Source organism: Xyrauchen texanus, chromosome 21 (genome assembly GCF_025860055.1).
Source record: "Xyrauchen texanus isolate HMW12.3.18 chromosome 21, RBS_HiC_50CHRs, whole genome shotgun sequence".
Classification (NCBI taxonomy): domain Eukaryota; kingdom Metazoa; phylum Chordata; class Actinopteri; order Cypriniformes; family Catostomidae; genus Xyrauchen; species Xyrauchen texanus.
The window spans coordinates 36,993,415-37,021,390 of NC_068296.1; the positions used below are offsets into that span (position 1 = coordinate 36,993,415).

General features: G+C 39.7%; 1 protein-coding gene across 3 annotated transcripts; it reads left to right on the forward strand.

The window, feature by feature from the left end:
- Positions 1-979: 979 nt before the first annotated feature.
- On the forward strand, positions 980-27,962 carry LOC127661338 (secretogranin-3-like). Of its 3 annotated transcripts, none has more exons than XM_052151974.1 (12): positions 980-1,344; positions 2,080-2,132; positions 2,906-2,936; positions 3,048-3,272; positions 8,015-8,157; positions 8,432-8,584; positions 10,837-11,071; positions 11,208-11,324; positions 15,650-15,733; positions 15,860-15,967; positions 17,530-17,616; positions 20,676-27,962. In XM_052151974.1, exons 1-12 carry the CDS (start codon positions 1,248-1,250, stop codon positions 20,747-20,749), a joined length of 1,407 nt encoding a protein of 468 aa, XP_052007934.1. In that variant the 5' UTR covers positions 980-1,247; the 3' UTR covers positions 20,750-27,962. The 3 variants fall into 3 exon arrangements, with proteins under 3 accessions (XP_052007934.1, XP_052007932.1, XP_052007933.1); XM_052151972.1 differs by having other exon boundaries at positions 26,974-27,823; XM_052151973.1 differs by having other exon boundaries at positions 8,432-8,578; positions 26,974-27,823.
- Positions 27,963-27,976: the final 14 nt, after the last annotated feature.

Here is a 27,976-nt window from a genome sequence, read left to right on the forward strand (position 1 = left end):
ATAACTATCCCTCTCAGCACCAGATGCACTTTTCTATAGCATGCATTGTACATATAGCATACAGCATTGTCTATATTAAAATATCTCTCATCATTTAAAAACACTCATGCCATCCCAGATGTGTTTGGCTTTCTTTCTTCTGCTGAACACCAATTAAGATGTTTAGAAGAATATCTCAGCTCTGTTGGTCCTTATAATGCAAGTTAATGGTGACCAGACCTTTGAAGCTCCGAAAGGCACATGAAAGCAGCATAAAAGTAATCTATATGACTCCAATGGTTAAATCCATATCTTCAGAAGCGATATGATATGTGTGGGTGAGAAACAGATCAATATTTAAGTACTTTTTTTACTATAAATCTCCACTTTCACTTTCAAAATGAGAAAGAATGTGAAAGTGGAGATTTATAGTAATAAAAAAAGTACTTACATCTTACTACTTCTGAAGATATGGATTTAACCACTGGAGTCATATGGATTACTTTTATGCTGCCTTCATGTGCCTTTCGGAGCTTCAAAGGTCTAGTCACCATTAACTTGCATTATAAGGACCAACAGAGCTGAGATATTCTTCTAAACATATTAATTGGTGTTCAGCAGAAGAAAGAAAGACAAACACATCTGGTATGGCATGAGTGTGAGTAAATGATGAGAGAGTTTTCATTTTTGGGCGAACTATCCCTTTAAGTTTACAACAAACACCTCGCAGATAATGCGTGATTATTCAAAAACAGGTCCAATCTTTAATTACATTTCCATCGGCATTGGTTTCAAAAAGATATTTTTGTGTGTTTTTTTTTTTTTTTTTTGTTTTGTTTTTGTTTCTCTCATCTGCTCTCTTCAAAGTCCTCCTGCAGCCGTTTATTGCCCCGCAGCTCTTGCTGTTGAATGAATTGAAGAGGTGACGCAGGTTGTTCGGAGTGACGCACATGGGCGGATGAACTATCCTCCTCCTCTTCTTCCTCTTCCATCCATGAGCTGCTGCTGGAGGCAGAGCCCGTTATAGAGAGAGGTGCAAACGGGGAGTTCCCATCAGCTTATGTTGTTTTAATTATAGCCAGCGACCTGATTTCAGCACTGCAGGGATTTAACAGCTCCCGCTGAAGTAAATCCGCGAGACCGAGAGGCGCTGGAGAGCGCGCACCATCTACAAAGCAGAAAATAACAATAACAGATAAAAACACAGAACCAGGAACGCGTCTCCTGGATAACCGAAGCTTCATAATATATCGGAAAGCAGTTCAAGGATGGTGTCGAAACGTGTGGGGTTTGTGGTCGTGGTTCAGGTTTTGGCTGTAATAATATCGCACATCAATGCATTTCCCACACCTGCTGGACCTGCTGGTGAGTTATACCGCATAACCAGCGCGCCTGAGTCTGATATTTAATATAATAATCTATATGTACAGTTATTCTGATTTCATGAAGTACATAGAGGACGCATGACGCGAAATAAAACCGAATTGATTTGGAAATGGCTCCATGTCACCGTTCAAATGTTTTGCCAAATAGCCTGAAATCTGTTTTGTGAATTGGAGCTGCTTTATTTTGTTGTTTTTCTCACCGATTATTCCATAGGAAGCTCTAAGCGCTGTTTCTCGTTTCATCTTTTGTCCCTGTAATCCGATTATTTGGAAGCCAGCTTCACTTGGACTATTGGGATTGCAACTGAATGCATCAAAGATCCAAACAACCACATTTACAAAAAGTAAAGGAAATGAAGGCTTACTTAATAAAGCAAGCAAGCAAACAAACAAACAAACATTTATATAGGGTAAAAGTTGTCGTTTGTAATGCGGGGTGACAAATGCTTCAAATCAATGCTGAAATGTATTGGAAAAAAAACTTTTAAAAACTTTTATGTTGTTACAATGTCTTTACAGTGTAGTTACAATGTAACTAATAATCAATACTAATCTCAGGCTGTACTGTCATGAAACTAAATATCTTTTCTTCAATACAGTTGCCATTCTGGTCATTGGTGTTTCTGTTATCCAGAGACGCTGGTGTATTAAGGTCAGCAATGACTGATCAGCGACCTTTGCTTTAATTGAATGTGTGTTTTCTTTCCCTTTTCAGATAAGAGCATGTTCAACCGAGAGCTGACAGAGGAGAAGCCATTAGAACAGCAGGTGTGATTTCAGAAATGTTGAATGATTGTTATTAGCATGAACATGTTATTTTAAAGATGAATATACGTTCACCGTCACACATAGTATCTATCGTAGTTTCTGCTTGCTTGCAAGAGAGTAAAAATACAATGGAGTTCAAAAGTCCATATAATTTAAAGTTTTATAGTATAAAGTATGGGGGGGATTTTCTCTCTTTTTTCTCCCTAATTTGGAATGCCCAATTCCCAATGTGCTCTAAGTCCTCGTGGTGGCGTAGTGACTCGCTTCAATCCGGGTGGTGGAGGATGACTCTCAGTTACTTCCACATCTGAGACCATCAATCCGTGCACCTTATCACGTGGCTTGTTGAGCACTTTACTGCAGAGACCTAGCGCATGTGGAGGCTCACGCTATTCTCCACAGCATCCACGCTCAACTCACCATGCGCCCCAACAAGAGCAAGGACCACATTATAGCGACCACAATTCCGTTACCCCATGTGACACTACCCTCCCTAGCAATCGGCCAATTGATTGCTTAGGAAGCCTGACTGGAGTCACTCAGCACACCCTTGATTTTCACCTTGAGTTACTCGGGCCCCTTTACTTCTTAATTTAAATTGTAATGCTCATTAAATAATTTGTGATGGATACGATATTTATTTGGAAAATGCTAAATAGAATTATTTTCACAAGCAGATTCTTGAACTCCACAATATAAGGAACAATAATAATAATAATAATAATAACAATACATAAAAAAACCTAAGATTTCATGTTTTATTTCTTCAACAGATTGCAGAAGCCGACAGCAACAAGAAGACAGGTGAGATATAGTCAAATCAGAGCTGTCAAAATGCTTTAAAGTAATCAATAGCTTCCCCTTACAAGTATTAGAAAGTTGCCCATTGGCTCACTTTGCTGTCCATCCATCCAGAACCCAAGCCAACAGCACCAGCTGAGGCAGAGTCAAACTCAGAAGACGATGACATCACTTTTCTCAAGTCTCTGGCTGAGAAGTCCAAAGAGTCGAACAACGAGACTCCCATCTCAGATTCTGCAGATGAGCGAAACGGTGCTGATGATGCCGACTCGACCAAGAACAGAAGACTAGCTGATGACTACGACTCAACTAAGAATGGAATGGACTACAAATACCAAGGTGAGAGCTACAACTGCCATCCCGCCAAAATACAGCAAGATGCCGGCTATGTACGGGATACCAACATAATTAGGGCTGTCGATTTAATGCAGTTCATTTAGTGCAATACATTTTCTGAAAAATAACGCATTAAAAAATGTACGCAATTATTAATTCCCCCGACCCATGCAAATTCTGTAATAAGGAATGTTCTTATCATCTGAGCAATTCAAGCTTGATGTTCCACCTTGATGTTTTTGCGATTCTGTGGCAGTAGAGGGCAGTCAGCACTACTCCAGTTATACAGGCAAAACGCCTCATCAAACCAACGAGAGCAGGAAGCACAGCCTTTTATAGAAGCGCTTTTGCACTCATATAGAGCTGGACAAGCACAATAGAATGCAGGGATCTCGAGACATGTTTTTCAACATTTCATGCTACGCTTAACTTGACACAGCGTTTTAAAACATAGCGCTTATGAGTAGAGATGCTGGAAACTTGTGAGATGCAGCACAAACAAAGTGAGACATTTCAAAAGCATCAGTCTAACACATAAGTACATAGACCAACAATTAAAGACAGCACAGATCAAAGTAGGTTCAATGATATGGAAAAAACAAACAATATTTGACTTTTAAAGACACTTTTTGTATTGTCTAAATGCTTTACATGCCTACTGCAACAAGATATGTACATATGCTTTAATGTATTTTAATTATCTAAATTAAAATATTTCTTATATATAATATGTATAGTTTGTTTAATTATTTGTACTAAATTATCTTACTTTTGGGGCCTTTCTTAGTAAATATGTATAAATATGTGATAAATTGTGATTGCTAAAAGATTAGACTGATTAATTGTTAGACTTAATAGTTAATTAATTTACAACATTTTACACAAAATGAATAAAAAATGTGAAATAACTGTTTAGTTCAAAAACAGTTGGGCTGCACTCACTAAATTAAACGCGAAACGCAGTTAGGTGTGATAATGTGATAACAACGTAGCATACTACTTTTTCAAATGTTTGTTGTTGCACAATGGCTACTGTTTAACTTACTACTATATTTACAAAAAATTACTAGGCAGTATACAATGAATGTGGTACATTATATAATTATATAAGTTGGTTTCCAAACATAACCTTTGTTTTCTAGTCTTAATGGATGTACTGTATGTGTAAGGAAATTTGGATTCCAAGTGGTAAAATGGGTAACCTCATGAAAAAGTGATATGTGTAACATGTCAAAACCAATGAGAGAGTGCTACTCCCTTCATATGACTCCCTTCGTATGTGATCTTTAATTCAGGAACAGGTGGCAGACACCATAGGTCAACAGGAGACATTTTGTAGATCGACAGAGAGGGGATTATCCCTCTACAGGCTGCTGTACAGGATGTCACTTAGAGCAGTGCAGTCATCCCAACACACCAACACCCACATTAAGAAATCCTCCTAACCAAATAACAGCTCGTCATTTTGTTTAAACACACACGAAAGAAACAAAGAATGTCACTTTAAAGGGATCATGTCTTAATTGTTTATTAGTATTTTTTTTTCTCCATAATAAGGTTTGTCAAGGTGTTTTGCACCATTAATAATCTTAATTTAGTCTTACATTTCTCACATTCGCTCTGAAACTTAAAATGAATCAGGGCTTGTTTTATGCAAATGTTCTCTGTTGTGATTGGCTAACCTCAATGCATGTGAAATGAGTAACAACACTTACTCATGGAATAGTGAGTGGTCATGTGTTAAAGGATTCACTGTTGTGATGTCACAAAATCACAGATTTCAGAATGAAAAGCTTTTTGCTTTTCAAATTGAAATCATATTTACATTTTAGGGCTGACTTTTTATAAAAGCACTCTGACCAGCAAAGACCTCTGACTGTGTCTCTCTCTCTGTCAAAGTGAGCATCAGAAAATTGATCAGTGTCATGTTTCAGTGAGATGGAGAGATTACAGGAAGCTATTGGAGCAGTGGATGTGGATCTCTGAGGTAGATAATGGCACAGGCGAGCGAGTGGATACTGTGGAGCAGGAGGTGTTTTTGTGCGATTTCACTGTTACTGGAATAACAACAACAGACAGACAAGAATTGCTGGCAAGTTCCAGATATAACAGTCACATCTCTGTTTCACACATTCTACTCCTACTGAGTCTTGATTTTCCTGCAACATTTTTTTTTAACCCTCCTATTGTCTTGAGGTACTGAGCCCTACTTTTTTCCTTCAGGTCATTTTTGACCCGTATTGAAAACCATTAAAATTTCATTAAATTCTTAATTAGTATACAACAGCTCTAAAAACCTAAAAATGATCTATACTAAATATTAACACAATTTTAATATTTTTAATTTTTTATAAAAAAGTTGAAAAACTTAGCAAACATTGACCACAGATGTCTCATTTTATTCCACTAGTTGGCAGTAATCACTAGAAAAGAACTTTTTTATATACAATATATAGATCTGAAATATAGGTGCACTCTAACGCATTTTAGCCTTCACAGATGTGCTCGTCCATAGACATTCAGTCTAATTTTCAGTTCAAGCACCACCCTCATATAACATTGGATTATTCAGACATGCAAGTTCACAGACAAAGAAAAAATGTCACATTTTTTAAAAACGTACTAAGGTAAAAGCAGATATAAAATATTTGGCTATTTGGGCTTACCACATCAGTTATCACAGAATAAAAGTGACGTTTGTATTTGATGACTTGCAGAACTTTTATTTTCTACCCCATTACCTCTAAAGTGTGCTAATTTTCAACCCAAATGTTTTGAGGCCTTATTTTGTCATTTTAAGTAGCATACATGCAGAAGTGATGGTTATTTATGAAAAGTTCACATTCTAAGCTTTCAAATTATTCCTCATATGCCTGACATACACTGATCAGCCACAAAATTAAAACCACCTGCCTGGGTAAAGACGCTGCTACCACCCCTGGAGTTCGTGAGTTAGAATCCCAGGGTGTGCTGAGTGACTCCAGCCAGATCTCCTAAGCAACCAAATTGGACCGGTTGCTAGGGAGGGTAGAGTCACAGGGTAACGTCCTCGTGATTGCTATAATGTGGTTCGCTCTCAGTAGTGAGATGTGCGTAGATGCCGCGATGGAGGCCGTGGGCCTCCACACAGGCTATGTCTCTGTGGTAACGCGCTCAACGAGCCATGTGATAAGTTGCGTGGATTGACGTCTCAGACGTGGAGGCAGGTGAGATTCGTTCTCCGCCACCCGGATTGAGGAGAGTCAATAAACCACCACGAGGACTTAGAGCAAAAACTAGGAGTTGGACATTCCAAATTGGGAGAAAAACAGGAGAATTGTTTTTTACAGAAATACTCAAACCATCCCTTCTGACACCAACAATCATCCATGTGATTATCTGATCAGCCAATCGTGTGACAGCAGTGCAGTGTATAAAATCATGCAGATACAGGTCAGGAGCTTCAGTTAATGTTCACATCAACTATCAGAATGGGGAAAAATTTGATTTCAGTGATTTGGAGCATGGTATGATCAAAAACAAAAAACATCCAGTGAGCAGCAGTTCTGTGGATGTAAATGCCTTGTTGATGAGAGAGATCAAGAGAATGGCCAAACTGGTTCGAACTGACAAAGTCTACGATAACTCAGATAACTGCTCTGTACAATTGTGGTGAGAAGACTAGCATCTCAGAATGCAATTGTTGGCACTGTTTTGGCAGTCAAAGATGCCCATCTGGTGTGTGTTTACATAACATCAGCAATTAAAAATAGCACAGATGAGCGAAAGAACAGTTTGTTGAGCAGTAGTGCTCAAAACAACAAGAGGCACAGCAGCTGAATTAAACTGAATGGCTTCTCCTTTTCAAGTTGTAACTTGACACAGCGTCTTTTAAAAGCCTCTCCAGAATCATAACAGCGGACAAAGACGTCTGTGTAAAGCATGTTTATATACAAAAAATATTCAAAATGGTCCAGATGAGTCCCCTTTGGTGTTCAGAAATAGTTAGGCCACACTAGGCCTGTTTGTCCTGCTCTCTCTATGTGAACAATCTGAACAGCAGTGGGCGGGGCCAATAATGCAATGATGTTAAGAAGACGTTGATGTTTTTTCACTGTAGAGGCGATCATGAATTAATGGGCCCCCTAGTTAGGAATGGCAGTCACAGAAATAGAGAACAAAAAAGTTTTTTCAGCTTGGTTTCAATAAATGCTTTTATTGCATTGGGATTAAGTTTGGAGTTCTAGAATGTACAGTATGTTTTTATAGTAGAATGACCTCTTATACAGTATGTCCACATATCAAGGAAAATTTGATTCCTCATGACATGACTTCAAGATTTTGTTTGGATTTTAGTCCATGTGCGTTAGCTTTGAGGCCTTCTACTGTAAATGGTAGTATACTCCTAAAAGTAAAAAACAAAACAAAAACATGGTCACATTTTTGATGATATTTACATTTAAAATGAACACGCTCTGTTCTAAATTTCTATGAATAATTAATCTTGCAGTCAGGGGTGTATACTTGGCTTATTTGATTACATTATACTTTCAGATATCGATAAGAATGTTGTTCTCTTGGGTCTGTTTTAGAACATTTTGTTAAGTTCCCCCCAAAACTGTGCAGAAAATGCCAAAAGAAAGAAAGTAAAAAAAAGTCCAAAGAGTTTGTTAGTATTCAATTTTTATGAGTTCATTGAATTAATGAGATAATTTGAATTTAATTCTGCTGAGTTTAGTGAAAATGTTAATGTTTTTTTGTTTCAGATGATCCTGAAAGCTTTCGGCAGCTGGACGGGTCCCCGCTGACAGCTCAGGACATCGTACAGAAAATCGCAAACAAAATCTATGAAGAGGATGACAGAGGAGTGTTTGATAGGATTGTGTCCAAACTGCTCAAGCTTGGCCTAGTAAGAGATTCACTTTTTCATTAACATTTCAGATTTGACTGGTAAGATTCAGCTTACATAATATAAACCTGCAAGCACATTGCTGAATCTCATAACTGCTATATTGATGAGCTGTGAACTAAACATCATCCATAATGTATTAACTGCTCTAGGGAAACACTTTTCAGTTTAATTGGCATGTCACGGAAAGCATGGAAAATAGTCTGTCATATTATAATCCCTATTTGAATTGATTGTTCTTGCGAGAGTAATATTCTATTGTTGTGTTCATCAGATCACAAATAGCCAGGCAGAGACGCTGGAGTATGAAGTTGCGGAAGCCCTGCAGGATCTAGTAACCAAAAACGCCAAAGAAAATATTATTGGAGACCTGAGTATGGACTACCCCATAAATGCAGCTAAAGACACACAGAGCAATATGGTACGAGTGAGTGAATATCTTTGTCCAATGCTCTGATCCAAAACCTAATGAGCTGCCCATCTAGCCAAAAATTGACCTAAAAAACCTAAACCTAACCATAAAGTGTAAAGCCTAAACTAAACCATGATTTTAATAGGAATATAACTTTTTTGATCCACAGAATAAAGAGAACATCGGGTTTGGAAAGACAAGGGAAGTTTATTACAGGTTGTTGACATACATCAGTCATTTGTATTGCATAAACAAATGTGGAATAAGTAAACACATTTGTTCACAGACGGTTCCTTTATCTGAATTTCAAATTTCAGTTTGTTTATTGGTTGGTCACTATGGGAATAAAAGTCGTACCTCTTCGTAGAAACCAAGTCATTCAATATATTAGGATTTAGGCATCAAATCTTTATCCTAGACAGATAAGGCAATCTTAGAATGCATTGCGCCAAGCTTAGTGAAATTTCACAAAGAATACCAAGCATTTAGTATTCATTACTGTGAAGTGTCAATAGAAGATAAATAGTAGTTCCATCTAATTAAAAATGCTGCATTTCACCCAATTTATTTATGTGCAAAATTTGTGATCATTAGAGAATTGTATCATTAGCATAGCAATATGCTAAGTGCTAAGGTCACAACTAAGCATTAGATGGGTCATGCGAGTGACTGTTTAGTGTATGAATGACTATGAAGACAATTCACTGAGTCACTAATTATGTACCATTTCAGTTAGGATGCTGCCTTAAGGCAGCAATATACTTCTAGTGGAATCAAAGAAAGAACATGTGGCTGGTAATTTTGAACAAAGGTCACATCCACACGAATACAATTTCGTTTGAAATCGCATCTTTTTCTCTACGTTTTGGCCTCAAGTCCACACTGAGACTCGTTTTAGACACTGAAAACTTTTCAAAAACGTTCTCCCAAGTGGATACATTTGAAAACGGCGTCTTCACGTTGTAGTGTGGACAGGGGAAACAGAGATATCTAAAAAAGATGATGTATTTATTGTCATGTGACCCAAAACTTTACAAATGGATGTCCATGATGTAGCAACATTGTTGTTCCTGTTATTCATTTTGAAAGTGTTGTTAAAGATAAATGTTACTTTATACAACCTTCACAATACATTCCTTCAATGGTGATGGGAAGTATTCTCAGAATTGCGAGGACAATTGTGTTTCAGACCGTACAAGGAAAAGCGATTTTTAGAATGCGCAGTGAGGGGATTTAAGAGGTTTCAAACGTTTCAGTGTGAACGAGCAACTTTTGGAAAATGCTTTAAAATACCACTGTGGACGGAGAGCTTTCGAAAAACAAAAACACAGTTTGAAAATATAACCAGATTTATTTGCCCGTAGCCAAAATCTGACCAAAAATAACATGTTTTTGAGTTTGATGCTGCTTCAAAAGCTTGCCAGAAAAATGTTCAGGATAATTTTGTACCAACTGTTAAACACCTTACTGCCATTGGCACCATACTGCTCCACCTACTTTTGATCCCAACATCTTTTAACGGTTCATTTCTCTGCTCTGTTAAGATCAGTTAACATGAACACACTGGAGTGCAGAGTATCACCCTTTAATACATCAATCTTTGCAGTATAGTGTCAATGTCATTCTTTAAAAGAAAAGAATAAAAAAACTTTTTCATGATCATATGTGGATTCTTTTCCCAAAATGCATCATAAAATACAATAACAGATGGTAACCATTGCATATCATGGCCACACATAGTGTGTTAGCATTAGCATTAGCGCCATGAACCAGAATGTAAACAATTAGACATTATCAACTGCACATAAAACATTATTTTAAATATTTGTCGAGTGGTTAAAATAGCTTCTTTTATTGATCTAATGTGGATTCTATTAATAGAATGAGGCATGTCGTAATTAGTAACACATTTTAATGTAACATTGGTTAATGTTTTACATGTAGCCTGTTGTCAGGACAGTGTGTGCCTCATATTTAAAAGCTACTTTAATCACAGGCCTCAGCAGCATGGCTGGTTTCCGAACGTTTGCACACTGTGTAGTGTTGCTCAGGTGTTTCGAACTTCTTCCTATCTCAGAGGAAATAATGAAGAACTTTGGTGTGAATGTATCAGAGCCTTTAGAATTTAGCTGTCTATATAGAGAGTAGACACCAAGGCAACTCACAAGAATTTGGAAATTGGCAATTTTGTATTTACAATATTTCTGTATAGTCTTTCAGAGTTTTTTCTGATATTTCTCACTGCTTGCTCATATTGTTCCCCTCAGGATGACGAAGATAGACCCAGCCGTCGATATGATGAAGAGGTTGAGGATGCTGGTGATCAAGATAACGGTGCTGAAGAGCAGGAGAAGGAGCGCAGAGATGACACTGTTAGGGCTGATGATTCATGGGACGATGTGAGTGACGGGAATGATAGGAACGAGCTGAACCCTGAAGATGGACTACAGGATCTTCAGTTCTTCCCAAACTTCTACAGACTCCTCAAGAGCCTCGACTCAGGTACGCAATGCATACCAATACAACTCAACCACAACACAACACACACACTTCTACAGATTGCTCAAGAGCATCAACTCAGGTAAAACATCTAGCTCCATTGGTTGATGTAAGACATTAATTTCATCTCATATCACAGAGCAAGATAAAGAGGAGAGAGAGACCCTGATCACCATCATGAAGACGTTGATCGACTTTGTGAAGATGATGGTTAAATATGGAACCATTACACCAGAAGAAGGAGTTTCTTATCTGGGTAAGACCAAAGTCCTTGTTTAAGAAAGTGTATGGCCAGTCTTTTTGTCCTTACATTGTGTCCGAACCAGTAATAAATCTTTCCCATGTAAATTTGATATTTTGTCCTAACCTGCCAAAAAAAGCGACAGGACGTTATGTTGGTTTATATTTCTTAGCGTTGTGCTGTGTAGCTGTCTACATTAAAATCTCATTGGTCCAAAATCCATAACTGTAAATTAAACTTGAAATATGTTCTGATTGGACATGATTGTGCCAAGCAGCATTTTTGCTTTTAGGGTAAACAGACAGGTTACTTATCGCTGGAAATGTGTGCCTAGTTTGGACCAGTTTTGGGCAAGTTCTCAAAAAGTAATCCACTACAAATTATTGATTAACACTGGTTAGGATACAATGTTATAATGTCTCTGGTAAGAATGATCACCTGTCCTGTCACCTAAACAGAGAGATTGATTAATCGTCATTTAGCAGATGCTTCATTTAAAAGACAATCATCCTAAAATAAAGCCCTATGAAAGAGACAGAGCGAGACACAGCAGCTGAATGTCTTACATGTTAAATATGCATGTGTGTTTGGCTAGTGTTGAATGTATTCTGATTTTAAGAGTCATTATTTTTTCCCACATCCACTTTTGTCCCTACCACCAGTGTTGAGTGCAATCTAAATACACAGTATTAATTAACTGTAATCTAATTACTTTTTAGTACAAAAATAGTTTAGCGCATTACATTTTAAATTACATTAAATTAAATTAAATTACACTTTCAATCATGTTTATTACTTTTAATTACTTTTCTTGGGTTACAAATATTTCTAAAGTAATACTATATATGTAGAATACATTTAATACTTGTATTACATTAATATGTACACATATTTGCATTTTGTGACTGCTGAGTGTGCGCCCTTACAACACAGCGAACAAGGAGGAAATATAGACATTATTGTTGACATTTCAACAGCTTTTAAGTGTTTAGAAAGTAACTTAAAAGTAATTTGTAATGTTATTACTTTTTTAAAAGTAATCAGTAATATAATAACAGTTTTTTGTTGTGAATGACTTTTTCTGAGTAAGTTACCCAACACTGCCTACCACTTTATAAAATAGCTTGTTGCAGTTATCATTGTCAGAAAGCAACAGCGGCAATGTTCTCTCCCGCACATTTTCAGACACGCTCAGTGTGCTATTCAAATTGTTGTTTGAGCAGGCCCTGTGTAGCTCAGCAAGTATTGATGCTGACTACCACCCCTGATGTTGTGAGTTTTGAATACCAGTGTTTGCTGAGTGACTCCAGCCAGGTCTCCTAAGCAACCAAATTGGCCCGGTTGCTAGGGAGGGTAGAGTCACATGGTAACCTACTCGTGGTCACTATAATGTGGTTCGTTCTATGTGGTGAGTTGAGCATGGATGCCGCGTTGGATGGTGTGAAGCCTCTACGTGCATTATGTCTCCATGGCAACCTGCTCAACAAGCCACGTGATAAGATGTGTGGGTTAACGCAGCTGAGATTCGTCCGGGGGGAACGATACGTGCTTTTTTGCATATCCTGGTGCCATTTTGTGGTCTGTTCTGCATAATGCAATGGCTCATTTTAGCTTATCGCGGCCCATTCAGCCCGTTTCGTGGCCGATCAGTTCCCCCGATGGCCAGTCTGTCCCTGATCGGCCCCAAAGTGCCTCGGCCCACCAGGAAAATGCCCGGTATGCCAGATTACCAGTCCAGCCTTGCCCTAGGGTTACTCTGGCAACCTGTGCCACATGATGAAAATGCTGTAAAGATCAAATGGAATGGAAGGGTGTGTTGCCAGGATACAGTGCTTATTGATCTGCTGTGGTTTAAACATGTGATGAAGCTCCTGCATTGGATTAATCTTCCACAGTCAGACAGGGTTTGTCTATGGCAAACAGCTCCAAGGCACACAAGTGTGTAAATCTAACAAGTACACGCCACGGTACATGCAAACCCTAGATATGTACTCTTGAAAGCAGCTCTCTGTTGACAGAGGTTATAATCATAAACTAATGAAACCTCTTTTGTTCTAATGAGGCTGTTAAAAATAAACATTACTTCCACAGCTGTAGGTTAAGTCGCAATATGCCATTTCAACTACATGTTGTTTATTATTTTTTTAAAATAAAGTGGTGATATTATACATTTTCTTCTCATTTTCTTTTTTTTCTGAGATAAAATGTACATGAATAATGCTTGTCAAGCTGTTTTTTTACTAACAAACATAATTGAGTTTTAGTTTAATTCACACAACACTGACTTGAATACACCTCTACTATGATGAATATGTTTTCAATTACTGAGTTCAAAGTCATTTTTATATTGTCTTCGCAGCTTAAAGTAAAAAATGTCATGTGGTGTAACCATCCGAGATGGTATAAAATAAATCAATTAAAGTCTCATTAAAAGCTGAATGTCTTAAAAAAGAAATGTTGACATGAGAAGTAATTAATAATATTTCCCATATTATTTATAAAATAAAATAAAATAAATTTGTTTTAAAATTTTATGAATATTTGGAAAAAACAGTTCTACCAAATCAAAGTCAGGTGGTGTAACCAACATATAGGTTGCAATTTTGTTGTCATATGAAAAAAATAACAAAACATTTTTTATTAACTAACAGAGAGGACCCCTTTTGACCCTCATAACTTTGTGATGTGCTATTAAAAAATGCAACATTAAGGCAAAACTAATTTACATGCTTTTACATGGTTCCCAGTGAAATTGCTTCAAAAGGGGCACAAAAGCAAGTGAAATGGTGTTGTTATCACACAAGGTTTTTAAGGTGAATGTTAGATGGAGGATTAATGAGTAAAGCATACCTCCCTTATCAAAAACTTTAACCTAAACCTAAATCTGACCAATAGTGTTCTTATGAGAGGTGAACAAAACAGACATTCTTTACCCTAAACATAAACCAAACCGATAGTGTCCTTAAATCAAATACGACATGAAAAGCCGATTTTCTGAAGCAATCACTTTGATCTCATGTGTCTATTATTCATGTCTGGGCTCGAATCTTAGACCCCGTTTCCACCTGGTATGACACGCCACCACCTGTCAATCAACCGCTGCCCTAAAACAAGTGTTTTTTTTTTACTTTACCATTTACAAGCAGCTTTAAAAGGAAATAACCATTCGTTCAGATCATTTTAAAAAGTGGATACACAGTTACGAGAGCTTCACGGATCTTCTTTAGTGTGTCTGATATCAACACAGATGAAAAGCACGAACATCTGAAGCTCCTTTAATACATGTAATACATTAAAATAACAGATAATTCTGCTTGACATGTTGAGTTTGTGCTTAGAATAAATTTCAACCACATCTAGAAGAAACAGGGCACCATTTTTTGTTCTTCTGTGGACGGAAACGCCTTGTTGATGAGAGAGGTCAACAGAGAATGTACAGACTGGTTCGAACTGACAAAGTCTACAGTAACTCAGATAACCACTCTGTACAATTGTAGTGAGCAGAATATCATATCAGAATCTACAACATGTCGAACCTTGAGGTGAATTGGCTACAACAGCAGAAGACCACGCGGGGCAATTTTTAGTACTGTTGTGTTCCCATTAAAGTGCTAAGTGAGTGTGTGAAACCAACATGGACACAAAGATTACATTTCTATGAACTTGACATCTGTTTTAAACTTGATTCTTAAAAGATTTCAAATTTTTGTCACCTGGGACAACCTTATTAGTCAATGACTCTTTAACTTCAAAAATCAAATTTGGGCCTGGGAAGCTCAGTGGTAAAGACGCTGGCTACCACCCCTGGAGTTCACTAGTTCGCTAGTTTGAATCCCAGGGTGTGCTGAGTGACTCCAGGTCTCCTAAGCAACCAAATTGGCTAGGGAGGGTAGAGTCACATGGGGCAACCTCCTCGTGGTCACTATAATGTGGTTCGTTCTCGGTGGGGCGTGTGGTGAGTTGAGCATGGATGCCGCGTTGAATGGCGTGAAGCCTCTACACGCGTTATGTTTCCGTGGCAACACGCTCAACAAGCCACGTGATAAGATGCGTGGGTTAGCGGTCTCAGATGCGTAGGCAGCTGGGATTCGTCCTCTGCCACCCGGATTGAGGTGAGTCACTACGTGACAATGAGGACTTAAAAGCAAATTGGGAATTGGGCATTCCAAATTTGGAGAAAATCCCCTAAAATAAGAAAAAGATACAATTTTATTTCTCATTATATGATCACTTTAATGAAAAAGACTAAAACAGGAGTGAACAAATAAGTAATTTCATTATGTAGGCTAAATAGGAGAATTATACAGTATATAAAATTTTTTGTTTTGTTTTCCTCACAGAAAACCTGGATGCAATGATTGCCTTACAGACCAAGAACAAGCTGGGCAAACCTCTGGGTCCCCTCAGCATTATGCCCCCTACAGGTAAAGCATCACCCTGTGCACCCCCACCACACCCATAAACCATCCCAGATCACAACAGTGTAAACTGCAAGTCACTCACTGAAGACTCACTTTAATGTTGTTTTTTTCATTGTTCCCAATTTCCAGGAAAAGCATTGGATGATGATGACAACACTAAAGCAGGGGCTGCCAAAATGCAGCAGAACGAGTCTCTAAAAGACTCAACCAAGGACATCCAGACTGCAACAGAGATCAGTGAGTATAAACTATAATCCTGTATCATCTCTTCACATCTTCAACATGATGTTTCGGTGAATCTCATCAAACTTGTAAAGAACATATATCCAAGTCAAATTTCACCCCCAAATCAAAATAAATAAATAAATAAGAACTTATATTTTGTATAAAGACAATTAAGCCTATGTTTAGAACCATTCAGATTGTCTTGCATTTGCATTATTTTCATGACAATTAAGCACATTACTTCCTGTACATAGTCAAATTTGATCGTTTTCTCAGCGCACCGCCAAGGAGGGGCCAATCAGAGGACTGCACTAAACCATCCAACCGGTAGAAGTGATGAACGGTGTTTATAAAGCACAGGAAGTTAATCAATGCAAGCTTATGATGCATGCTTACTAGGAATTTATTGTTTAATGGAAATTGCAATCCCCAGTTTCGATCACAAGTGGGGTTCAGTGGTTTAAACACATGCAGATCCACCCATTGTGGCTTGTGCAGCCCTGGGCATCTGAGGGCATCACAGACCTGTTATTGCTCCATCTCGCGTGGCTGAATTCCATTTTTACCTCTAAGAACTTGGATGCTGACCGCACAGGGCTGCGTAACTAGTTAGCGTATCGGAGTCTCTTTCGTTAAAGGAATTAACTGGACAAGTCCCTTTGTTATTAAAATAGCCAGTACAGGCTTTAATTATGTCACAGCCACGAAGCGTGATTTCCTAGTTGCTTGTCGGTTGCCTTCAAGAGAGCATTTGATTGGACAAAAATCTGTTTAGTGCAATATGTGTAAGATGAGGATGAAAAGTGACCTGTACATGCTTTCATCTGATTCAACTCTTTATGGTTTGAAATAACTTTAAAAAGCCTCTTCCAGATATTCTGCTCATCAAGCTGTGTTTAGTGGGGTTCTGTGCTGACGTGACAGTTAGTGCAGTGTTACTACATCCTGTACATTGATAAGCCTTTATGAAATTGTGAATTAAACTCTGAATTGTGGTTATGTGTATCCCTCCACTTCTGTAACCAATGTCTCATTCTGCAACTTCTGCAATAACCTTAATATCCATGATGAACACCTGCCCAGACTGCAGTGTGTGTGTTTTTAGTGAAAGAGTGAGCGTGAGACTCATTGGGAGTCTCTGCAGCATACAAGCAGATTCTAGACATCTCTACAATATACTTATAGTGTACTAACAGCAGTGAATGAGAGTCCCAGTTCAGGGAGAGTTTTATTGATTCTTTGACATTTACATTATAATAATTACCTTCTTTTATTACCAAAGAAACAGGAAGCAATCGACCGTTTAAAAATAACCAAATAACCAAAATGGCATATCCAAAATGGAACCATGTGTGGCTTGGTTGATGGTGTCAACAAAATATTTAATCGCTACATTCATTCATGAATTCACCTCTTTATGTTTTAGCAAAATATTGAGGAACAAAGAAATTTGGTAGATACATTTCTGAAATTTGGTAGATTTGACATGGAATAACCCTAGTTGAATCAATCAATCAATAAATCTATCCATCCATCCATCTATCTATCTATCTATCTATCTATCTATCTATCAGGTCATCCAGGGAAGTCAGAGAGTTATCTGGATGCAATAAGGAAGAATATTGAATGGCTGAAAAAACACAAGGATGGCAACAAAGAAGGTAAATATTCATCAGATATAACAACACTGGACCATATATTACCTCTCAGCTTTACAGCCGCTTAGAGACCTGAAAAGTATTGCAAGAGAACTTACAGTTTTTCTCAGTCGCTTTGGTGCATTTCTCACACCACTATTTACATTTGCACAACAGTTAATGCAGTTCTCAAAACAATTAGTTCAAACTGCAAAACCTAGTTGATAACCTGCAAAAGCGTGTCACTTGCTCAAAATGGATAGCTCATTCCTCAAAAGCAAGTATTCATGTCAATGAAAGTGTCCGTGTGGTCAAGATGAAAAGTCCTGACACCATTGTTTATGAACAAGATAGTCAAATGGCTTTGTCATGTTTTCATTATGACAGTTTACTCTGTAAATGTTTTCCAATGCAAAAAGTCAGATCTTGGTGACACTACCTGAAAATGCTCAAGACAGCACTATATACTATTTGCACAGCCATTTGAAAAATACAGTAAAGTTACACATTACTGTATTTAGTGAGATAACTGAGTACAAGACACTGAATATGTATGTTTCACATTGTTACTTCTTTGCAATTCTAATTTGTTCACAGCATTGTGCCAAAGAAAAAATACACCCTTATTTACAACAAACATAAACTCCCTTTGGGTAGAGCTGTGCACAACTGTAAACAATATTGCAGTACATATTGGAACTGAACATACATAGTACTGTAATCATTCATGCACATCCAGACGTTCCTCTCTGTCTGGCCACATAATTTCATCTACATCACAGCGAATATCATCTCTTGCAATGCAGCGAGGAAAGTATCTTCTCGAGTGGCGAATCCACCCTCTGCAGGACTCTGCTGTGATGTCATCACATGCTGCATCCATGGCCACTAGCAGGGCCATTTGGGTATGTGGATGACGGTCATATACCTTCCACCTCCAGGAAGAGAAAAACTCCTCTATTGGATTTAGGAATGGTGAGTAGGGAGGGAGATATTCCACCAGCATCCTATCATGTGCTGCAAACCACTGTCTGACGAGATCTGAGTGGTGAAAACGCACATTATCCCAAACAACAACATGCTTGCTCAGATGGTCTCCAGTTAGACCCCTCTCATTCTCAGGGATTATGTCCCTGTAAAGAGCGTCTAAAAAAGTCAGCAGATGTTGTGTGTTGTATGGACCAAGACGGGGGATATGGGTGAGGACGCCGTTTTCTGAGATGGCTGCACACATAGTAATATTTCCTCCTCGTTGGCCTGGGACATCAATGGTTGCTCTCTGTCCAATGCGATTCCTTCCACGTCTTCTACCTTTTGCCAGATTGAAACCTGCCTCATCAAGGTATATGAATGTGTGCAGCGGTTCCCTGGCCTCCAGCTCCAGTACATGCTTTATTACAGAAGAGGGAGTGAGAAAAACTATAACAACTTTTCCTGTGTAACATAATGCATTTTGGACAACATATTGTACAGTATGCACTGTGAATACACATACACAGAACTGTCATGTAAGTGTAGTTAGTGCATGATACTACACAAAGTAAACAGTTTACAGCACTGAACATTACAGTATATGCATAGAACACATACATGTTTTACCTGTACATACTGGTGACGGATCTCCTTCACTCTGTCGCTGTTCCGTTCAAATGGCACATTGTACAACTGTTTCATGCGCATTTCATTCCTCCTAAGCACTCTGTCAATTGTAGCGACTGAAACAGATTCAATATTCCCAAAGACGTTGTCATCCTCTATAACAGCACTTTGTATCTCTCTCAACCTTATGGCATTGTTTGCAATCACCATTGCACAAATGGCTTCCTCTTGTTGCGGAGTAAAAAGGGGCCCTCTTCCACCTCTGCGAGGTTGTCTTGCAATCCTGTGTGGTGCAGAGTAAAATTACAGTAAATATGGCAAATCTTTACTGTAACACTACAATACACTAAATGTGTGATACATTAAAGCTGTACGTCTAAATGTAAAATGTACAGTGACAAGTTATTGTCCCACTGCAAGCTTCATGTATGACACAATGACAGTAGTGCAGTGCAGATTGTTTAGTGCTGAATTACTGTCCATTTATACACACCTGTTCTCCCGACGAAATGTTTGAATAATTGAATTTACAGTGGTTACAGTGGTTTGTCCCCTTCCTCTTCCTCCCCGCACCCTCACCCCTCTTCCACGAGGCTGACCTTCCATTTATGTGTCACAGTATTGTAGAAATGGTACACACTATGTCCTGCTTGGTTCATATATGCTTGTAAAGTGGGGGTTTATGGGATTCAGCTCTGACAGTGATTGTATAGAAGTGGCTTATCATTGGTTGCAACTAATACGTCACACACCCCTTCTCATCAGTGAAAGATTCACCTGAGAGAAATTGTTCAATTTAGGAGATATTTTCAGGAAAAAAAGATTTAATTTTTTTAATTTTATTTGCTTGACAGATTTTGACAACTAGTTCAACATTTTTGTATGTAATGACTCAAGCAATGAAATGAGGACTATTAGTTTTATATGGAATGACTATTCAGCATTCACAAGTATAGTTCATTTTGACTGACATGACATAAGCAAGTGATAATGTTATAGAACAGCAGAGAGTTGTATGAAAGCAGTTGATGCATGTCCAAAAGCATTCGCAATTTGTTGGAAGGAATGAGAAACTGCTACTATGATGTGCACAAATGACTAAATGTTCTGGAGGTTGAACTAACTGTTGTGCAAATGTAAATAGTGATGTGAGAAATGCACCAAAGCGACTGAGAAAAACTGTAAAACATGTTCTGTGTTTAGTGTTCGGCCATTATGGATTTTCCAATGATCGATGTCATTGATGTTATCCATTGCTGAGCAGGGTGACCAACTGCAGATATAATGGCGATATACACATAATACAATTTAAAGATGGCAAATGATACAATCACCAGTTGCTGATATTTAATAAAATAACAATATTTACTTTGACAAAAATATTTATTCATTGACATAGTATCAGTCTATCATTAATACTATTGACTACATTTCTCAGGGACTATCCAGTACTTCATGTTAATCTGTCTCTCTCTTTCTCCTAGCCCTGTCTGAGGGTGTTTTTAAAGAAAGGTTCAACTCAATTCAGTGGAAAGATGGAGAAGAACAGTCAAATTAAAGAGTCTTTTCTGTTCCTTAATTTGCAATTAAAATAAGCGTGGGTGAGAGAGCTCATGAATATGCATTGGTTTGATGAGCTTGGCTTCATTACAGTGATTCAAGTGCTGTGTTTCACACAAAAGATCTGTGTTTTTCTCTCTTCATACCTGCCAGCATGACACTGGGCAACTGTATGTGTTATTCAGCCAATATGTGAACATCTCTTCAAATTAGAGCATATTTTGTGTTGAGAACTATTGTTCTATTGTTCATATTCCAAACAGATTCACTAGCAGCAGTCTGTTATAGTATAGACATATACTCACTGAACACTCAAATAACAACAATTGTAGTGAGCAGAATACATCTCAGAATGCACAACACATCGAACCTTGAGGCGGATGTGCTACAGCAGAAGAAGACCATGTCTGGCACTTTATTAGGACCATAGTGTTCCTACTAAAGTGCGCAGGGAGTGTATAATGGCAAGGCAATTAGCATTGGAATTAATATCGATTCGAAAACAATTTGAAGCTAGATTTGCTTTCATAGATGTATTTACTGAGCCTTTTTACTACCATTTTGAGTAAAAGCAACATGACAAATACAGTTGCCCCAAATATATTTGCGCACTTAAACAAACATTTAACCCAAAAAATAAAGAGTCTTCATTTACTCATATTCTTCCAAACCCATATGACTTCCTTTATGACATGGAATTTAAAAAGGAGATTTTAGGCAGAGTATTCAGTCTTTGTCACATTCACTTTCATTATGGGAAAAAATGCAACGAAAGTGAATAGTGAGGCTAACATTTTCCATGACAGAAAGAAAGTTAAACGAGTTTGATACATGATGTTGAATAAATTATGCCAGAATTTTCATTTATCCCAGTGCAATGCCTTGACCTACAGCTGTCAGCAGAATGAGTCAAATTAGAGATCTGTCTTTCAGCCATATTCATCTCATATTAAATAAACTCTCCTCTATGAGTCACAGTGGTCATTATGATCATAGATATAAACATAGTGAGAGTCATTAACACATCATTCTTTTTCATATTTAATGGTCAGAAGTGTAGGTAGAGGCTGTTGGTCTCTTAGCAGCTACAGTATTGATTTTGCCAGAGCCCACGCACACAAACATGCCAAACACAAATGCTCTTCTGATACCTAGCAACTTTAGCAACCCACACAAAATAATGCTGTGCCAACAATTCCAAAGTTTAATACTTAGGCTCCAAAACACTCCCTGTGAATGTTTTCTTCATCCTTCGCACTGAGCTAGAGAGACAGTGGAAATAGTCGAGCAGCAGTATTCTGTTTGCAAACATATTGGTTACTGTTGCAACCTCCATTCCCTGTTGGAGAGAATGAGAATTTGTGTCCATGTAGTGCCATTAGGGGTCGCTTTTGAGAGCCCCGAACACCACTAGTCTTTTGTGAAAAGATTTTTCCACTCCCCAGGATATACGGGTATAAAAGGAGAAGGAATGCCCACTCTCATTCAGGTTTTGTGCTGAGTAGCCGAGACAAGGTCCGGCCATTTCAGCGGCTAGTACAGCGTTGTGGCAAGAGGGACACAGTGTCTCGTTCCCTCCATCAGGGAACGGAGGTTACGACAGTAACCAAGATGTTCCCCTTCTGTCACTCACTTGACATTGTGTCAATATAGTGACACTAGGGGTCCCTATAGAAAAACGGCACAACATCTAAACTGTGTTACTTGAACTGCTGATGCAGGTGCAAGCAAGCTGCTGCGTGCGTAGTAGCAGGTGTATCAGTCTGTACGTAACCTCCCCCAACACCCCAAAAAGACGTCATGTAATTCCTCACATTCCTGAGGGGGGGCAACATAACTAGCCAGGCCAGCCGTGGCCTTTTCTCTCTACGTTTGTGAGTATTATATGTATCGGGGAAGGTGTTTTTATCCGTTCCTATTATTTCAGGGGGAAAAGACCCCATGGAGTCAACATCCTGCCTAAAAGGGGAGTTTAGCATGTGACAATACAACACATGGGCTCACCAGCTGCACATGGAATGGACGCATTGATAGGTCCTGCCTCAAAGGGGAGGAGCCCTAAAAACACGCCTTCCGGGGCTGAGAGGGCTCTGCCCAAGGGAGACGCGGGTCTGCTGATAGGGAGAATGTACCGCGGAAAATACATATACATCACAGGGAGTTACCTGAGTAATAGGCACCTGTGGAGCACCTATCCCAGTACAGGGCATATTAGTACCTGTAGTGGGTCTAGCTGCGAACTCCTCCCCCAAATTGATGAGCCACAGGGCAAGGGAGGAGCTCCTGCTCTGCTGATGTCTGCTAGAAAGGTGCCATAGGCCAGTGCCCACGAGGATGCCACACTCCTAGTAGAGTGTGCTTGTATTCCCAAAGGGGTGGGCATGGCCTGGGCCTGGTATTCCAGAGCGATGGCATCCATGAGTCAGTGGGCAAGCCTCTGTTTGGAGACAGACAAAGAGCTGCTCAGAGCATCTAAAGCTCTGCATGTGATCCAAGTAGGTCTGCAAGGCACGCACCAGACACAGCAACCACAGGGTTGGTTCTGTCTCCTCCCAGGGCAGCACTTGCAGGCTCACTACCTGATCCCTGAAGGGGGTCGTGGGAACCTTGGGCACATAGCCCGGCCAGGGTAACTGGATCACGTGAGTATCTGCCGGACCGAACTCCAGCCACAAAAACACTTGCAGGTCCCCAATCCTCTTGATGGAGGTGAGCGCAATCAGGAGGGCCATCTTCAAGGAGAGGGCTTTCAGCTCATCTAACTCTAGTGGGTTAAAGAGGGCTCCCCGAAGGCCCAGGAGGACCATGGAGAGATCCAACGAGGGGAAGAGGCGTGGCCTGGGAGGATTCAGCTTCCGGGCACCTCGTGCTTCCCTAGGGCCTTACCATCCACTGCGTCATGGTGAGCCACTATAGCAGCTACATATACCTTCAAGGTGGAGGTGGACAGCTGCCCCTTCAGCCTCTCCTGCCGGAAGGAAAGCACTGACCCTTATCTCTGGGTGTCTTCGGATCGGGAAGAACACCAATTCCCCAACAAGTGGCACTTCAGGGCATAAAGCTGCCTCGTAGAAGGAGCTCTGGCTTGAGTGATCGTGTCTGCCACTGCTGGAGAAAGATGGTCCTTCATCAGGGGAATCTTCCAGGGAGGTGCTGTCGCAAGGAGCATGATGAACCAAGACTGGGTGGGCCAGTATGGGGCCACGGGGGGCCACTCTAGGCAGTTGATGTGCCAACCCAGTCGCGGTCCTGTCCAGGAAGCAGGGGCTGTGTGCCTGTTGCACACGGTGCCCCAGCCCAACTTGGAGGTGTCTGTGGTGACCACGACACGTCTGGACACCTGCTGTAGTGGAACTCCTGCCTGCAAAAACATGAGGTCTGTCCAAGGTGCTGTGCTGAATCTGTCTCATATGCATCAAACCGAGTGGCATGACCACGGCCGAGAAACCCATATGCCCCAGGAGCCTCTGAAAGTGTTTCAGTGGAACTGCTGTCCTCTTCGCTGTTCAGCACCAACTGCGCACGCTCCCTTGTGAGGCACGCTATCATTGAGACAGAGACTACTCCATGCCGAGAAAGTTTATGCTCTGAACTGGGGAGAGCTTGCTCTTTTCCCAGTTGACCCAAAGCCCTAGACGGCTGAGATGCCTGTGCACCAGGTCTGAGTGTGCTAGAATCAGCCAGTCGTCAAGGTAGTTGAGTATGTAGATGCCCATATCCCTTAATGGGGCAAGAGCTGCCTCTGCGACTTTCGTGAAGATGCAAGGGGACAGGGAGTGGCCGAAGGCATAGGAAGGGTCTATGTCGAGGTAAAACCGAGTACGCATCCTTCAGGTCTACCACCACGGACCAATCTCGATGTCGGACGTACATCAAAATGTGTTTCTGCATCTTGAACGGGAGTCTGTGTAAGGCCCGGTTCAGAACTCGCAGGTCCAAGATTGGCCGCAACCCACCTCCAAGGTCTGGGATTGGGGCACTAAAGGGCAGATCACGTCTGACTTACCTGGAGGTGGGGCCTCGTGGCGGGGAGGAGCAGGTGACGCCACGTCAAGGAGCATTGCTTCGTCCCGAGGTCGCTGCGCTGAGGGGAGCCTTGAAGCACTTACCTTGCTCTGCATATCCGGCATAGTACAGGTGAGCGACTGAGGTGGAGGAACTCTTAGGTCATCCTCGAGACTCGTCACAACCGGTTGGCCCTAGGCATGGCGTAGCTGGGCGTGCGAATGGGGGGACCACATTCGCGGGGTCCTGGCTGCGAGTGCTCGGTGTCTGGTCGCCGTGACAACAGTGGTCGTAAACACCAATTACATGACCCAAGGAGTGAGGAAACCACTCTTTTTTTGACAATTTGGGCTGCGGCGAACAAAAAAGAGGAGGGAACAAAAGATTTTCCTCCCAGCAGACGCTTCTTAAGAGATGAAATAGTATTCAGCTCACTGATAGTACAACCGCTCGGCTCCGACGAAAAAATCTGAATGAGAGTGGGCATTCCTTCTCCTTTCTGTATGTCTGTGGGAGTGGCATGCAAATTCCACTCACCAATTCTCATTGGCCTTTTCTCAAAAGAATATAGGTGTTTGGGTCTATCAAGAGCGATCCCCAGTGTCACTACATTGACACAATATCAAGTGAGAGGTAGAAGGGGAACATACGGACAGCAGCCATGCTTCTGAGGCCTGCGTTTAAAGTAGCTTTTAAATGTGAAGCACACTGTCCTGACAACAGACTACATATATTAACCAATGTTACATTAAAATTTGTTATTAATTACTATATGCCTCTTTATATGAATAGTATTCACATGAGATCGATAAAAGAAGCTATTTTAACCACTCAATGATGATTTCAAATAATATGTAGTGTAATAATAAGGTGCATGGAGAAGACAAAGTACAATCAAAGAGGATAAATCCAGCAACACTTGTTTAAGGAAGAGATTTATTAGATAAAATAGACACACAAGCATTCATTAGTGTACATATATTTGACAAATTAATCAGCATTTTATGTAATTAATTCAGTACAAATGTTTCATTGATGATTGACAGTAGTATTCTAGTATTCCCTTCTGAATACAGCCACACACATACACAAAGTAATAGATCCATTGGCCTTCCATGTAGTGTAATGTAAACAACAGCGGCATGTGTAGATAGAAAACAAACAACATGTGACATTTATCCCAGATTACTCTGTATATTATTATGTATGGGATTATGCATCACATATAAGTGAGTTTAGTTGAGTGTCTATAGGCCCTTTCCCACTGCAGGTACTAAAGCCTGTTTTAGGAACTTTCCCTCAGGACTATTCGTTGCTTTCGCACCTAGGGAACTATAGTTTCTCTGAGACATTTCTGGGGGATTTTTAGCTCCTAATCTGGAGTAGGTACTTTGGGGGCATACAGGGACTGTGGGAAACTTTGGGAGGTGCTACAGCCTGTAATTGGTCAAAACTCATGATACACAAAGCACTGAGAAAGGAGAGGAGTGCACAGCTACCATTAGTAAACAACTAGCTGCTAGCCTGCTACTATTTTTCAGTTACCTCAACAGAAATAAAACAAAACCAACAAAGTATGCTGTTTGTACTGTATGACTATATAGAACATAATAGGTATATAGTGCTTTCAGCATGTTATCCGCTGAGTTCAGCGTGTGATGCGTGGTAGTCTGGCTGCCTCCCCTCTCCTCTCCTCTCACTTCAAGATGTAGCATCACTCGCACTGCTCTCGTGTCCAGTTTAAACTGTAACCTGAAGACACAGACTGCATCCGAAAATGGGAAAATGCTACCTTCAGGGGGCTGTATAAGGAGGTAGGACAAAATAAGGTGCTTTTGAAACCCGTTTTCTTTATAGTTCCATTCATCCAAAAACACTGTCGTTTGTAACTGAATAGGCAGCTGCCTCCATTTTCAGATGCAGCCAAAGCTCCTGTAAAACAGTCCTAACAAAAGTGTAACTCTGATCCCGTCCTCTGTTGTGTTGTTGCTATTGTATCACATGTGCTGATAATGTCACAAGAAAAATGGTCGATAGATGACGTCATTTCGAGGGTACTTCTGTGAGTCGGAATGCAAAAGAGGAAAAGTCTCCACCGTTCCTCATTAGAGTTCTTATCTAGAAAATTATTAAAGGACAAGTACTGGGACTGTAGGTGGGAAAAGGCCTTATATTCATTAGTTCTCATGTGTTGTTCTCTCTGTTTGTGCATGTAAGATTACGATCTCTCCAAGCTGCGGGACTTCATGGACCAACAGGTGGATGCGTACATCGATAAGGGCATCATCGCCAAAGATGAAGGTGATGTCATCAAGAGAATCTATGGGAGCCTGTAGGAGCCACTATTCTACATAGCTTCTCATGTGACAGTGTAACTGAATGCGTACTAAATACTTCAACTGGGCATAATAACACAGATCTAATACTTTAACTCCTAATAAACATGATGTAGTCTGCAAAGACAAAATCTGAGCAGAATATTACTCTCCTGAAGGCAATATAGTCTCAGTGCGGTCAGCAATAGAACACAATCTAATGCTAGAGGATCCACACATCACATCTGAGATGTAAATGTTCTTACACAGTTGGACTGAATAACAGCATTTGCTAACTAGAAGTCTGAAATTCAGTGAATTTGGTGGTATGACTTACAAATCAGTGTGAAATAGAAGCTTTTGCACCTGTCCTTCTTTTGCAATAGACTTTTACAGCATCATATACATATTTATCTGTGCATCATTTTCCTTTATGTATGGTGTATAGCATTTTCTCTTTATTTGGTCTTGTTTGAAGAAATTAACCAGTATTGTTTCTAAGTCAACGAAAAAATGAGCTTTTATTGTCAGTAAATTACTTTCCTCTTCTGTTGATTTTTCTCCTAGTCAATAGGGGGCAGTCTTCCCTTCTCTTTGTCAAGTTTGGTTTTCTGGGATTTGTTTCTCCACTTTTTGAATCTGTGTATTACACATGCTATATAGATTGACAACAATCAAGTATTTTTTAAATGTAAATATTATGATCTTTCCAAAAATCTATTAAACATTGCCTTTCTTTAATTATGTAGCATGTGTGGTAGTGTTTATTCATTTATTTATTGTTCATATTAAATTTGGAAATATTAGTCAAAGGACTATAAAAAATGATTTTATAATGAAACACTAAACATTTAAAGCAGTGTTTCCCAACCTTTTTTCAGCCACGGCACACTTTTTATGACTAA

What these genes read in the sequence shown, in the direction of transcription:
- LOC127661338 (XM_052151972.1), top strand. Translation starts at nt 1,248, where the DNA reads ATGGTGTCGAAACGTGTGGGGTTTGTGGTCGTGGTTCAGGTTTTGGCT. An exon ending in CACACCTGCTGGACCTGCTG is followed by an intron (nt 1,345 to 2,079) that starts GTGAGTTATACC and finishes TTCCCTTTTCAG; the next exon opens with ATAAGAGCATGTTCAACCGA. An exon ending in AGAAGCCATTAGAACAGCAG is followed by an intron (nt 2,133 to 2,905) that starts GTGTGATTTCAG and finishes TTTCTTCAACAG; the next exon opens with ATTGCAGAAGCCGACAGCAA.